Raw genomic sequence first — 16453 nt, 5'->3', positions numbered from 1 at the left:
TCGAAAGAGGGAAGTTTTGATGTTAAAGCCATCCTCCCTAACGAACTTATCGAAGAAACAAAGAGGAAAATAATTACATATAAGACTATGATAATAAAAGACAAGAAAATAGACATATATATATTTATAAAGTATTGGTATCTTGAAGACCCAAAGAGTGGCTCGTAACACTAAGTGCTATGGACAGACGATAGTTAAACTCTTGGTTCTATAGTAATATGAGTGAGGAGTTTAATGTGGGTCTTGTATTAGCATGTATATATATATATATATTAGACAAAAAGAGATAACAAAGTCAAGGTTGTGAGGAGTTTTCAGGACATTTATAAGGAGATATAGATGTAGTCTTACAGCTGTTTCTGGGATATTATGGATATCCCTTCATCAGAGACGATGTGAGATGGTTAAATAGAGGTAAATGTTTGAGTCCAAATAAGGAATTATTGTAGGGAATATAGAGGGAAATAATAGAATGAAAGTAGAAGTAAAATATAAAACATTGTAGCTGCAGTTCCATTATTTGAGTAAAGTGGTGTCTAGAAGTAAAAAGTTTCCTGCACATGGTATGTAAATTCCAATAATAGTTCGTGCTTAGTTATTTCTAAGTGTGGTGCCATGGATTCTGTGTTGCTCATTCAAAGGGGTTTTGTGGTGTGAATGAAAATTTGAGAATATATTGGTAGTATTTGTGGATGGATGGGGTGGGGGAAGAGATGTGTACGATAGGTCAAAATGAAGACAGGAAGAGGAAAAAAGAAAAAGGACAGATAATAATAAAAAGAGTGAAAAAAAAAGAAAAGTGAAGAAAGGGTGAAAGAAGTGAGAAAAGTGTTAGTTGGTGGTCAAGATAATGTGAGGGGAGGATGGGAGTGTGGGAGGGGTGTATAGAAAGAGATGCACCTGCACATATGTAGGTGGGTATGCATGTATATATATATGATCAAAATCATATGTATACATACTCTACTTTTTCCTTGCTAAAGTGTCCTCTTTCCTAGCTTGTCTTCCAGCTACCAACTGCTCCCATTCTTCCAAGACTGCTTCTACTGCTCATAATAATAAGCAATAAATTCACAGAAATTTGTGGATGCAGTCTCCAATAAAGAATAAAATGTACGATCGTCAGGAGGATGAGGGGTTTTGGTGCAGAGGTCCTTACACCATGGAAAGGGAATCCATGAATGGTCAAGGAAGCAACAGAAAGAGAAAATTGCAAAAACGAAAAACTCTAAAAATTTTGAAAATACTTCAGTCATAATTTCCATTGCATAACAGAAGAATATTAAATACATATAGCAAATAAGACGCTACAGAAATTACTCTTTTTCTTTCTCCCCATTATGAATATGTTTGTGTTTTGTTAAGTTACTATTGTGAGAGAAGTGTTTACCACAAATATCACAGTGATATGGCTTCTCTCCTGTATGAATACGTTTATGTGTAATTAAGATACTATTATGAGAGAATGATTCACCACAAAATTCACAGTGATATGGCTTCTCTCCTGTATGAGTACGATTGTGTTTTGTTAAGGCAGTATTTTCAAAGAATGATTTACCACAGACATTACAATGATACTGTTTCTCTCCTGTATGAATGCGTCTGTGTGATGTTAAGGCACTATTATTAGAGCATGGTTTACCACAAATATCACAATGAAATGGCATCTCTCCTGTATGAATACGTGTATGTACAGTTAAGTGATTCCCTTGAGAGAATGATTTACCACAGACATTACAGTGATATGGCTTCTCTCCTGTATGAATACGTTTGTGTCCCTTTAAGGTATTACTTTGAGAGAATGATTTACCACAAATATCACAATGATATGGTTTCTCTCCTGTATGAATACGTCTGTGTGACATTAAGGCACTATTATTAAAGCATGGTTTACCACAGACATCACAATGATATGGCATCTCTCCTGTGTGAATAAGTTTGTGTTTTGTTAAGGTAGTATTTTCAGAGAATGATTTAGTACAAATATCACAATTATATAGTTTCGCTCCTGTATGAATACATATGTGTGTAGATAAGTGATTCCCTTGAGAGAATGATTTACCACAGACATTACAGTGATATGGCTTCTCTCCTGTATGAATACTTTTGTGTCCCTTTAAGGTATTACTTTGAGAGAATGATTTACCACAGATATCACAATGATATGGTTTCTCTCCCGTATGAATACGTTTGTGTGTAGTTAAGGCACTATTATTAGAGCATGGTTTACCACAAATATCACAATGATATGGCACCTCTCCTGTATGAATACGTCTGTGTACAGTTACGTAACTCTTATTGGAGCATGGTTTACCACAAATATCACAATGATATGGCTTCTTTCCTGTGTGAGTATGACTGTGTGATGTTAAGGATCTATTACTAGAGAATCGTTTGCCACAAATATTACAATGATATGGCTTCTCTCCTGTATGAATACGTATATGCTTTGTTAAGGCAGTATTATCAGAGAATGGTTTACCACAGATATCACAATTATATGGTTTCTCACCTGTATGACTACGTATATGTGTAGATAAGTGAATACTTTGTGAGAATGATTTACCACAGATATCACATTGATATGGTTTCTCTCCTGTATGAATACGTTTGTGTTCAGTTAAATGATTACTTTGAGGGAATGATTTACCACAGATATCACAGTGATATGGTTTCTCTCCTGTATGAATACGCTTGTGCACAGTAACGTTACTATTTCGAGAGAATGATTTTCCACAGATATCACAATGATATGGCTTTTCTCCTGTATGAGAACGTTTGTGTGTAGATAACTTACTACTGCAAGAGAATGATTTACCACAGATATCACAATGATACAGTTTCTCTCCTGTATGAATACGTTTGTGCATAAGTAGGTCACTTTTTTGAAGGAAGGACTTTGTACAGATATCACAATCGTATGATATCATCTCTTTTTCCATGGGTTCAGGGGAAATCAATTGTATACTTTTCTCACTCTTTTCCATTACTTTTCCTCTCAAATCCCAGTTTATATATTTGTATTGCTTTTGTTTTTATACTTTATTCCTTACATGCACTTCTACTGTTGTACTTCTGTCCAGTGTTACCTTTGTTTAGCAAATTTAATCAACACACAAGCTACTCTTCTTGATACTCCAATTGGTGATGTTCAGAAATTTTGCTTATAATATTATTCCAGAGGAAATGTTTCACAAGAATTCTGCCAAAGATTTATAAAAAACAATCTAGTACATCTTTTTTGTATAATATTTTCTTTTAGTCTTTAAAACATGGTAGATATTGAGGATGTTTCTTCTGTTATGTCAATGTTGTCTGATGTTCTGAAATTAGAGAGAAACAACAGTGTAAGATGTTGAGGTTCCTTAAACAATACAAATTCATTTCTAATGAGATCAACTGAGCTGGATGACAACAGCTTCATAAGGAAGTGCTGAACTCTCAAAGTAGATGGAACACATGGAAGTGGGACACCCAGGAAGATATGGGAGGAAGGGCTGATAAATTAACTTAGGATGCTGAACCTTTTAGGTGATCTGACAAAGAACAAGATGCCTGGCACCTCGCTGTACTCAAGAAGACCCGTACTCCCCAGCAGAAGTAATCACACTCATCCCTCTGGTGGTGAAAAGTACTTGTGATCATTCCTCATAAAAGCAGACATGCGGTGCCATGTAAAAGTGCCACCATGTTAAAGCAACTGTGTGGTGCCACGTAAAAGTGCCTGTGAAGTGCCATATAAAGCACCCTGTGCACTGTGAAGTGGTTGGCATTAGGAAGGGCATCCAACTGTAGAAACCATGAGGAATCAAACTGGAGTCTGCTGGAGCTTCCCAGCTCTGCTCAAACCATCCAACATAGACAATGGACGTTAAAAGATGATGATGAACTTACCATTTTAATTTATCAAAATTTACATCACAGAATCTTGTGTGAAGCTGACATATTTGTAATCTAAACTGACACCTTCACATTGTGTAACAGTTTTAAAATAAAACAACAGAATAGTGGACACTAGCATTAGTCTTTCTGCAGAAATATAATTTGTCACTGTTGTTTAGATCCAGGTCAGTTCTGACTGAGCAGATATGTGATTATAGACATTCCATCCATGAACATCCTGTCTATTTCTATAATGTATATCTATGACCACATACTCCAATACAGTCTTTAATATTCATGACTCATAGGAGAAATTTAAGGGAAATGTGCTGTCATTTCGAGTAGGTCATGTGATCACATGGAGAGTTGCAGGTTGATGAATGATGAAAAGCCTACTAAATTAGAAAAAAATAAACTTTGGTTTCCATCCATGTGATTTCAAGTTCAGTCCCACAGAACAGCACCTTGAGCAAAAAAAAATCCGTTTTTTTTTTTTTCCTTAGTGAAAATCGTGCTGGTGAAAAGATCAATGGTGATGGGGGTATGAAATTTCCGAGGCTTCCACCTCAACCCTCCCCGTTTTTCGGACCCAAAAAGGGTTTTGCAGCATATTAGGTCATAGGAATTCATTCAATGCAAAAAAAAAAAAAAAATTCCAATAATTCCAGGACGGGGTGGGATGCCCCCTCCTTTTTTCCCGAACCAAAAGAAGGGATTTGCAGTATATTAGGAGGTCAGGGTACTTGATTCCACGCAAAAATGAAATTCTGAAATGCCGATTTTTGCCAATTCTTTTTTTTTTTTTCAGATTCGGAATCTCCGTGCCCGAAAAGGGGTGGTTTGTGTAAGCGGGTGGCAATCAGATTTTCGTGACTTTTTATAAAAGGCTTCCCCCATCATTTTCAAATGAATGGTGAACATGAAAAAATTGCTCTCAAACCGGATAATATCCAACTTATGTGCATGAACTATTCCGCACAAATGAAGGACATCTGCTTTCCATAGCTAGAAATAGCAGCCAAATCCTGCACACATCAAGGAATCTAATTCATAAAATATAGACACGCCACAAACGTAGAAGAATCAACGTGCCAAAAACCGAACGTCTACAGAATTAAAAACATTGAATGTTTTCATTGTTTGATACTTACGAAATGTGTCATAGAGGATAGTATAGTTACATATGTGTGTATCTGGTAGTTGAGAAAGACATTATAAGAATTATAAATGTATTAACAGCTGATTAAGAAAAATTCACGAACAAGACATTCGAAATGGATGTCAACATGAAGTAGGAAGTATGTTTCATGCGCATGCGTATCTCCTGTCTCTAATATTTAAGACAGATAACTCTCCTTAAATCCCTTTAAATTTTAGTTTATTGTATCCGATTATATTTGTGTGTGAATATTTATATACGAGTGGAGGCGCAATGGCCCAGTGGTCATAGGATCGTGGTTTCGATTCCCAGACCGAGCGTTGTGAGTGTTTATTGAGTGAAAACTCCTAAAGTCCCACGAGGCTCCGGCAGGGGATGGTGGCGAACCCTGCTGTACTCTTCCACCACAACTTTCTCTCACTCTTACTTCCTGTTTCTGTTGTGCCTGTAATTCAAAGGGTCAGCCTTGTCACACTGTGTCACGCTGAATATCCCCCGAGAACTACGTTAAGGGTACACGTGTCTGTGGAGTGCTCAGCCACTTGCACGTTAATTTCACGAGCAGGCTGTGCCGTTGATCGGATCAACTGGAACCTTGGACGTCGTAAGCGACCGAGTGCCAACAAACAACAATTTATATCCGAGCAAGGGCGGCGAGCTGCATAAACTTTAGCACACCAGGCGAGATGCTTAGCGGTCGTTCGTCTGAATGAGTTTATGTTGAAATATTTATTGCATTGTTATTTGATTTAAATTGTTGTTAGAACTGTTGCTGTTGTTAATTGTTGTTTTGTTCCCCATTGTGGGAAAATGGAGAAGATGCAGGAGGGAGGCCCAAGTTATGCAACCGCAACGAGCAGAGGAGTGAACGTGCAAGAGTTGGAGGTCCGCAAGATAAAGGTGGAGCCTCGAAAGATGAAGGAGAGTGAAAAATTAATCCCAAAAGAAAGTAACACTCTGAAACTAACGCCACCTGAAGAGATTTCAGCCATTGTGTTAAGAAGAACTGTGATATTTAAAACCGTGAAGACAACTACAAGAAAAATAGAAGTTGCGCTGATAGAAGCCATAGAAGAGAGTATCAAGGAATTGAAAAGACTTACAACTTACATTACGAGAGGGAGAAAATACGCCACTGTGGAGGTGCGCTTCACAACAGAGGAAGAAGCAATAAAGCACTCCACAGAGGCTATAAGGTCAGAAGAATGGATGCTCCTGCCTTTGTACTGCGGCAAACGTGTGACCAAAGTGCGAGTGGGTAAGGGGCCACCCGAATTAAAGGAAGAATGGCTGATAACAGCAATAACATATGATATGAAGGATGGGAAGGTTTTGAAGGCTACCAGGACCCAAAAAGTAAACTACTGGGGATACGGTATTGAATTGACGATTCAGGCAACTACGGAGGATTTGAACAGTGGTGGATGAGATTGTACTGCCAGAAGATGCAAGATTGAGAGTCAGTGTAGAGGGAAGGCCGCCGATATGTTTCTCAAGTGGAGAGAGGGGCCACATGAAGGCATGGTGCACCCAAAGAGAACATGTGGAGAGACAGGAGAGTGTGGACCAGGTCATAGTAACAGAAGAAGAAACAGAGAATGGATTTACTATGGTTAAAAAGAAAAGAAGAATGAGCAGAGGAATGAGTTCTCTGCCAGAGAAGCAGAAAAAGAAGAGAGAAAAGGTAAGAAAAGAAACTGTGAAGGTGATCAGGAAGAAAGAATAAAAAAAGGGAAAGTAAAAAGAAAGTGGAGTTAGCAATAAAGATAGCGGTTGTTCCAGTGGAGGAGGATTCGGAAATACAAGTGCAGGAAGGAGAGTTGGAGAGATTATTTAGGATAGAAGAAGGAAAAAGAGAACAAAAAGTACAAGATAAAGGAAAGAAGATACGAGGAGGAGATGGAGTGTGGTATTATGTGACATACCCAAAGAATGTTGAAACAGAAAAAAAAGAGATTATTAAGTTTAATTCAATAGTAAGAGTGAAGATGCCTTCATACGTCTTCGCAGAGGATGTGAAGGCAATATTGATAGAAGAGGAAAACTACAGAAAATTGAAAGAGATGTGTGGAGATAGCGTTAACCCACCAGGAGTGGAGGTAGAATTCAAGGTGTTGCCACCAGTAGTGAATCTGAGAGATATTACTGGTGAAGAGGAAAAAATAATGTATGTTAAATGATGTTATTTTTAGGAAAATAAAGGTAATGAAGTAGGAAAAAAGAACAATTGTAGATAGTACATATAATGGTTCAAATGGTACCGCATGGGAGTGGGGCCCGTGTGGCCATTTTCATTTTTTTCATTATTATATAATTTCATCCCATTTACATTCGTTTTATGTTTTTTGTCCCCACTGTGGTCTTGTCTGTCCTTGTGGTGTCCGCATCTGTGTTTAGGGCTTTATGCTTAATAAAGAAATTGGTATTTCGTCTGCCGTTACGTTCTGAGTTCAAATTCCGCCGAAGTCGACTTTGCTTTCAGCCTTTAGGAGTCGATAAGTTAAGTACCAGTTGCATACTGGGGTCGATGTAATTGACTGGTAACCTCCACAAAAAATTTCAGGCTTTATGCCTAGAGCAGAAAAGAATATTTATATCTGAGTGCATTGATCATCCTGTCGGAAGTTGTTCTACTTCGATGCTGGCTATGCCCTCCTAGTTCTTTCTTGAACAGGCCATCCTTTGTCATCTTGGGTCAAATATTTTCACTGAACGGTGATTTCGGCATTCTCTGACAGTAATGTCTTGACTAGACATATTTGTATTGATATGCGAACATAACTATCCATATGTGGTAATTTATATATGGAAAAGCTGTAGAAAAGACCTAGATAATAGCACCATGGAAGAAATCACATGAAGAAGTGTTATGTATGAAAAGATTTAAAAGACAATTCTTGTCTTGTCTAGAACTTCCATTGAGAACTAGAGGTGAAGACAATCTTAAAGCTTTAAATTCCTTCACGAAGGAAAATAATTTATGGTTAAACTGTGTAGGAATATGCACAAACGGCACACCCTCAATAGTAGGTTCAGCAAAAGGTTTTTACAATTTTAGCAATTTTTGCATCACAAAGCACTAATTGTACAAACTGTGATTTCTTCCTCGTTTTTTTTTTTTTACTTGTTTCAGTCATTTGACTGTGGCCATGCTGGAGCAGTGCCTTTAGTTGAGCAAATCAACCCCAGGACTTATTCTTTGTAAGCCTAGTACTTATTCTATCAGTTGCTTCTGCTGAACCACTAAGTTACGGGGACGTAAACACACCACCATCAGTTGTCAAGCGATGTTGGAGGAGGGGGGGGGGGGGACAAACACAGACACATACATACGACAGGCTTCTTTCAGTTTTCATCTACCAAATCCACTCACAAGGCAATAGTGGTGCCATGCAGTGGGAATGAACCTGGAACCATGTGGTTGATAAGCAAACTACTTACCACACAGCCACTCCTGCACCTATAGCTACGAAGATTTACGAAGAGTTATAAACGAAGTGGTTCAAATGGTCAATTACATCAAAAGTAGACTTCTTAAATCAAGATTATTTGCTTACATTTGTGAAGAAAGGGGAGAACATTTTCAGAAACTTCTACTACACAGCAGTTTGTTGGCTTTCAGAAGGTCATGTATACAAATTAATCCATTCATTGTGACTGTTTTTTTTTTTAGCTGTTATTTACAGTTGGATGAACTTTCTTGATGGCAACCTCTTACTTGCCTCTTATAGCATGCAGAAATATGGTTTACTGTCAAAATTCCTTCTTTATGAAACAACAAATCACTAATCAGTAAGTTGAAATTTATTCATACATGAAAAGAAATACAACAGCTTTCTAACAATGTATTTTACATTGCTCTGTCTATTACTACACTGATGAGATAACTTACCTTTGGGATACTTTTAAGATCAATAATGTCTAACAGATTTTGAAATTATTTTGCAAGAATTCTCATCTGTCAGTGTGTCTTGACACTAATCTATACTATATATAAAACAAAGATGTGTGTGTAATCGCTTTTCACGTGAAATCGACTTCACCAAATGCTTCCTTACTTGTGATGCGTGAATAATTTGACCTCGGATAAAACTTAGGCTCTTCATTTGATTTTTTAATAAATAATATTGCTTTATATTTAAGATTCACTTCTTTAAAAAGGTTCCTCAATGTCAACTTCCGGTATTGACGTAACAACGGCAAAAACCTTCACTCTCTATTTTGTGTGTGAGTGTGTATGAGAGAGAGAGTAAATACTACATACACATGCACACACACACCCCTTGACTCACTCACACTCTGTCTCTTACAAACACACACATACATAAATGTATACAAACATATTTACAAAGACACACGTGTGTATGCGCACACGTGTGCGTGGGGGGGGGGTCCACAATCGCCATTTATTTCAATTACTCTTGTGAGGATATTCACGTAAATCATTTTTTTCATTTAATCCCCATTTTAATTTTCGTAAAAGTTTCCAAGTACCAATGAGGCTTTTTGGCACATCTTCAATTTTCCCCATTCATGAGAAGCGCCCAGCCATCATTCATCTGAGAGTCCATCTACAGAATGTCCTCTCAAATTTCTATACAGCATATTTTGTCTTTTTTTCTTCAAGAATATAAGCAACAATTTCATTCCCGAGCAACGCCAGGTGCCTCTGCTAGTATTGTTATATTTGTGAGGTGTTTGTGTATATTTCACACCAGTCTGCAGCCTTCTCAATTATATCATGACAAATATTTCTGGCGAAGATAACCAAACATCGACAGCACCATGGAAAAAGGGAATGTATGAATGGTGAAGGAAGCAGCAGAAAGAAAAAATTGCATAAAACACAGGAATATTAAACATATATAGCAAACAAGAAACTACCCTTTTCCTTTCTCCCTAATATGAATATGTTTGTGCCTCATTAAGTTACTATTTTGAGAGAATGATTTACCACAAATATCACAATGATATGGTTTCTCTCCTGTATGAATACGTTTGTGTGTTGCTAAGGCAGTATTGTCAGAGAATGGCTTACCACAAATATCACAGTGATATGGCTTCTCTCCTGTATGAGTACGTATGTGTTTTGTTAAGGCAATATTTTCCGAGAATGATTTACCACAAATATCACAATGATATGGTTTCTCTCCTGTATGAATACGTATGTGTCTAGTTAAGTCACTATTACGAGAGAATGCTTTACCACAGATATCACAATGATATGGTTTCTCTCCTGTATGAATATGTTTGTGTTCAGTTAAGTGAATACTTTGAGAGAATGATTTACCACAAATATCACAGTGATATGGTTTCTCCCCAGTATGAATATTTTTGTGTTTCTTTAAGGTAGTATTTTGAGAGAATGCTTTACCACAGATATCACAGTGATATGGTCTCTCTCCTGTATGAGTACGTTTGTGCACAGTAAGGCTACCACTACAAGAGAATGAATTACCACAGATATCACAATGATATGGTTTCTCTCCTGCATGAATACGTTTGTGATCAGTTAGATGATTATTTTGAGAGAAAGATTTACCACAGATATCACAATGATATGGTTTCTCTCCTGCATGAATACGTTTGTGATGAGTTAGGTGATTATTTTGAGAGAAAGATTTACCACAGATATCACAATGATATGGCTTCTCTCCTGTATGAGAACGTTTGTGTGTAGATAACTTACTACTGCAAGAGAATGATTTACCACAGATATCACAATGATACAGTTTCTCTCCTGTGTGAATACGTTTGTGCCTAAGTAGGTCAATTTTTTGAAGGAAGGACTTTGTACAGACATCACATTCGTATGATATCATCTCTGTTGTCATGGATTCAGGGGAAATCAATTGTATACTTTTGTCACTCTTTTCCATTATTTTTCCTCTGAAATCCCTATTTATATATTTTTCTTCATTTTGTTCTTATTACGATAATCCTTACAAACACTTCTACTGTTGTATTTCTGTCCAGTGTTACCTTTGTTTAGCAACACTTAAATAAATTTGTCCAACTTCAATCAACACACACGCTCCTCTTCTTGACACTCCAGTTGGTGATGTTCAGAAATTCTGCTAATATTATTTAACAGCAAATGTTTCACAAGAATTTTTCCAGATTTGTATAAAACAATCTTAGGCATCTTTTTTGTATAATATTTTTTTTTAGTCTCTAAAACATGGTAGATATTGAGGATGTTTCTTCTGTTATGTCAATGTTGTCTGATGTTCTGAAATTAGAGAGAAACAACAGTGTAAGATGTTGAGGTTCCTTAAACAATACAAATTCATTTCTAATGAGATCAACTGAGCTGGATGACAACAGCTTCATAAGGAAGTGCTGAACTCTCAAAGTAGATGGGACACATGGAAGTGGGACACCCAGGAAGACATGGGAGGAAGGGCTGATAAATTAACTTAGGATGCTGAAACCTTCAGGTGATATGAGAAACAAGATGCCCGGCACCTCACTGTAACCAAGAAGACCCGTACTCCACAGCGGAAGTATTCACACTCATCCCTCTGGTGGCAAAAAGCACTTGTGACTGCTCCACATAAAAGCAGACATGCAGTGCCATATAAAAGTGCCATCATGTTAAAGCAACTGTGTGGTGCCACGTAAAAGTGCCTGTGAAGTGCCATATAAAGCACCCTGTGCACTGTGAAGTGGTTGGCATTAGGAAGGGCATCCAACTGTAGAAACCATGAGGAATCAAACTGGAGTCTGCTGGAGCTTCCCAGCTCTGCTCAAACCATCCAACCATGCCAACATAGACAATGGACGTTATATGATGATGGTGAACTCACCATTTTAATTTATCAAAATTTACATCACAGAATCTTGTGTGAAGCTGACATATTTTGTAATCTAAACTGACACCTTCACAATGTGTAACAGTTTTAAAATAAAACAACAGAATAGTGGACACTAGCATTAGTCTTTCTGCAGAAATAGAACTTGACATTGCTGTTTAGTCCAGATCATCTCTGACTGAGCAGACATGTGATTAAAGACATTCCATCCATGAATTTCCTGTCTATTTCTATAACATCATCCAATACAGTCTTCAACATTCATAACCTGTAGGAGAAATTTAAGGGAAAGGTGCTGTTATTTCTAGTTGGTCGCGTGATCACATGGAGAGTGACAGGATGTACGATTTTCATGACAGATCAAACAGGAATAAACACTGATGAATGATGAAAAACCAACAAAATTGGAAAACAAATTAAGAACTTGGATTTCCACTCATGTGGTTTCAAGTTCAATCCCAGAGCATCACCTTGAGCAAGTGTCTTCTTTAATGGCACTAGTGCATCTAAAGCCATCTGAGTAGATTTGGTAGACAGAATCTGTCCTGTGTGTGAGTGTGTGTCTTCACATCATGTAACACATATCAATGCACATCAACATAAAAGTATATCCAGACATGAGGAAGTACTACCTTGCTTGGAAACTGGTAATGGTTGATAACAGGAAGAGCATCTGGCCGAAAGATCTCTGCCTGACACACGAAAGAATGGGAAAATGGTTTTCTTAGCAGGAACTTGTTTTGCAGGTCATCATCATCACCATCATTTTACAACCCAAACTGACATGTCATTATCCTTTGTAAATGTTTCTGCAATGGGTTCTGACAAACCAAACTTGCTGCTCGAGGTTCCATGTTCCCAGAATATGCCACTCAATGAATGTAAAGCCAGATTTTCAGCAGTGGCTGTATCATGTTCTGTAAGTGCTCTGTGTAATCATTCCATATTTGAAGGGCATTTTGAGGATGGTTAAATAAGCAAATCATTGCAAACAAATTGAGTAACTGACGGGGCATTCTAAATGCTACTGCCTCTCTGATGGTATTTCTTAGTTCTTTGCCATCTTCCAATAAGTGTGTGGAGAGATAACGAATGATATATTCATTTAAAAATAAACATGTTAGAGTTTTTGCATGTATAAGTGAAATGAAGTAAAAGTATAATATTAAAACTATATCTTTTTCCTACCTCTTAAAATCACTGGATGAGAGTATAATGGGTGCTTTTCAAGTGCCACTGGTGCAGGGGCCAGTCAGGTGGCACTGGCATCAATCATGCTCGAATGGTACTTTCCTTTGTATTCATTTACTACACATTATTTTACACCTAGTACACTATTTTTTTTTTTTTTCAATTTTTGTGACAGGGTAGGGTGGGGTACAGACTCGGATAATTCACACAATCCAGTAACTCCACTTCGACACCCGGTCACAAAAATGAAAAAAAAATATAGCAATAGGTGTAAAACAACATGTAGTAAACGAATATGAAAAAAAAAAAAAAAAATGCGGGCTGGCGAACGGGTGGGGGGGAGAAGACTCGGAAAATACAGACCTTCACATTTAAACTCCAGTGTTTGATCTGAGTATATATAAAAAAATAATGCAAAACATGTGCAGTAAACGAATATGAAGAAACGAAATTTCGCCGACGAACGGGGAAGTGGTGAGAGGACTCGGAACATTCTCGATGTGAATTTTCCGAGTCTTCTCCCCCGCCCCCGTTTACCAGCGCGCATTTTTTTTCATATTCGTTTACTACATGTTCTTTTACACCTATTACACCAATATTTTTTTCCATTTTTGTGACCAGGCGTTAACGTTGAGTTTTCGGTTCCTGTGAGATTGATCATGTGAATTTTCCGAGTCGTCTCTCCACCTCCCGTTCGCCAGCGCGATTTTTTTTTTTTCATACTCGTTTACATGTTGTTGTACACCTATTGCACTATTTTTTAAATTTTTTAATCGGGTCAAACACTGGAGTTTAAAGGTCAAGATCTGAATTTTCCGATTCCGCCCCACCACCGTTCGCCAGCGTGCATTTTTTTTTTCATATTCGTTTACTACGTTGTTTTACACCTTTCACACCATTTCCTCCACCCATTTTTGTGACCGGGTGTTAACATTGAGTTTTCGGATCCTGTAAGATTGATCGTGTCAATTTTCCGAGTCCTCACCCCCCCCCCCCCATTCGCCAGAACGCCTTTGTTTTCATATTCATTTACTAGATGTTGCTGTACACCTATTGTACTTTTTTTTTTTCTTGCTCGGGTCAAACACTTTAGTTTCACCAAAAAAATTTCCAGTGATTAAAGGATACGGCGGGGGGGGGGGGACACCCCCCACTTTTCCGAACAAAAATAAGGAGTTTGCAGTGCAGCATGTTAGGAGGTTAGGGTATTTGATCCCATGCAAGAAAATCCGAGTTTTTTTTTTCTTTCCTTTATGAAAATCGTGCGGGTGAAAGAATCAATTTATATATTGGTTTCTCCACATTTTAGCGGTTGCAGCATATTTAAGAATATTTCTAGAACTTAAAGAAAAAAAAACTAACCTGGCAAGGTACCTTCCATAGCTAGAAATAGCAGCCAAATCCCACACAAATGACACATCTCTCATTCATAAAATGTAGGAGACAAAAAGAATCAACGTGCCATAAACGTCAACAGAATTAAAAATATTAAATATTTTCATTGTTTAATACTTACTGGAATGTTTCATAAAGGATAGAGTTGCTATATATGTGCGTATCTGGTAGTTGAGAAATATATTATAACTATTATAAATCAGCTGATTAAGAGAAATTCATTCACAGGACATTTAACCGGATTTCAACATGAAATATGTTTCAATGCGCATGCGTGTCTTCTCTCCTGACATATTTAAGGCAACTAATTATAATTATCTCCCTTTACGTATCACTGTCCTGCTGTTGATGTCTGTGTGTCATGTTCTGATGGGGAGGCGCAATGGCCCAGTGGTTACTGCAGCGGACTCGCGGTTTCGATTCCCAGACCGGGCGTTATGAGTGTTTATTGAGCGAAAACACCTAAAGCTCCACAAGGCTCCGGCAGGGGATGGTGGCGAACCCTGCTGTACTCTATCACCACAACTTTCTCTCACTCTTTCTTCCTGTTTCTGTTGTGCCTGTAATTAAAAGGGTCAGCCTTGTCACGCTGAATCTCCCCGAGAACTACGTTAAGGGTACACGTGTCTGTGGAGTGCTCAGCCACTTGCACGTTGATTTCACGAGCAGGCTGTTCCGTTGATCGGATCAACTGGAACCCTGGACGTCGTAAGCGACGGAGTGCCAACAACAACAATGTGCTGATGGACAACAGGGTAGTGACGTTTTTAGATGTTAGGAAGGAGAAACGAAGAGGGGTAGAGTGTAGTGTGGGAAAGAAACAAAGGACGCTAAGCTAAGAGAAGTTAGGAGATATGAGAATAAGTTAAGGCACTTGTCCACCTGATGGGAGGAATGAATGGTTAGGAGAAAGGGACAATGGAGAAGTTAGCGATGGCGAAACGAAAAGCTAAAAATGAAAAGTGACAAAATTGAAAAATGATGAAAGAAATGAAAAAATTATGGCAAAGATGATGAGAAGCTGAGGCAGTATGAAAGGGCGAGGTTTTAGTAGATTACTTGAAGTGTGATGTGACGCTTGGAAATCGTTTAAAATTCTAGAATGCTTCTTTCTTTTTCTTCAAAAAATTTTCCATGTGTTTTCTTTTTAAGTTCGAAAGTTCAAAAGTTTAAAATATATTTCAAAACTTGCCCAGAAGTCTCATGGGGTGATACACTAGTTTCCTGCGTTTAACGGTTTTAAGACAAACAGATGGCTCATTAGTTGGATGGGTAGATGTTCAGTTAGACGGACAGATAGAGGGATTAATAAACGGATAGAAAGACAGATAGATAGATATTAGGTTGTCATGAAAGTTCTTGCGAAATTTTTAATTTTGGTGTTAAATTATGTATTTTCAAATTAATTTTCATTAAATTACTTTGACTTTATATAACATTTTAAAGCCGGCATAACTACAGGGTTTTACCCCCCAGACTTTGGGAGGTCATAACTTTCAGAAAAATGAATCTTTTTTAATGAAATTTTCTATGCATATAGTATTTACTATGTAGAATTCGAATATACAAAAATTGTTGACATTAAAAGTGGAATTTCCATTGTCGTTGGTAATTTACCAGACGAGAAATAAATATAAATATATGGCTTCTTTATCAAACAATCAAATGGTTTGTAGTAAATTGAGAGATGGAAGTCATTTGTATTTTGTTGACATTGATGAAATACATTCGAATGTGAAGGAAATAAAACAAATAGACATACCTGAATCATTAATAACGAGAGACGAAGATGGAAATGATTATTATGATGACATCCAGGATATTAAAGTTACTGCTGAAGATGTCATCAATGTCATCAACAGAAGATTCATCATTTTCTTCAACAGTGATGGTCAATATTTACATTCAGTCAGACACTACATGCAGTATTCTTCTGGTGATGATGACAAGATGGCAATTGATGACAGTTTTCTGTACATTTATGGTCAGTGGGAGAAATATTTACATGTAT

The 16453-nt window shown here is 37.5% G+C and overlaps 1 protein-coding gene across 1 annotated transcript; it reads right to left on the bottom strand.

Annotated features, from left to right (window-relative positions):
• Positions 1–301: 301 nt before the first annotated feature.
• Positions 302–15517, bottom strand: LOC128251145 (uncharacterized). Its single transcript, XM_089343816.1, has 3 exons — positions 14564–15517; positions 9926–11273; positions 302–3033 (listed from the first exon to the last, which is right to left on the bottom strand). Exons 2-3 carry the CDS (start codon positions 10918–10920, stop codon positions 1317–1319), a joined length of 2712 nt encoding a protein of 903 aa, XP_089199942.1. The 5' UTR covers positions 10921–11273; positions 14564–15517; the 3' UTR covers positions 302–1316.
• Between the last annotated feature and the right edge of the window lie 936 nt (positions 15518–16453).

This window comes from Octopus bimaculoides, chromosome 28 (genome assembly GCF_046866305.1).
Source record: "Octopus bimaculoides isolate indiv1 chromosome 28, ASM4686630v1, whole genome shotgun sequence".
Taxonomy (NCBI): Eukaryota; Metazoa; Mollusca; class Cephalopoda; order Octopoda; family Octopodidae; genus Octopus; species Octopus bimaculoides.
This window is presented reverse-complemented; position numbering and strand designations above follow the sequence as displayed.

Excerpts from the sequence above, each read along its gene's own strand:
- LOC128251145 (XM_089343816.1), bottom strand. The coding sequence starts at position 10,920 with ATGGAAAAGAGTGACAAAAGTATACAATTGATTTCCCCTGAATCCATG. Across the intron at positions 3,034-9,925 it reads ATTAGGGAGAAAGGAAAAGG|ACAAAAGCAATACAAATATA; the intron begins GTAGTTTCTTGT and ends TAAAGTATAAAA.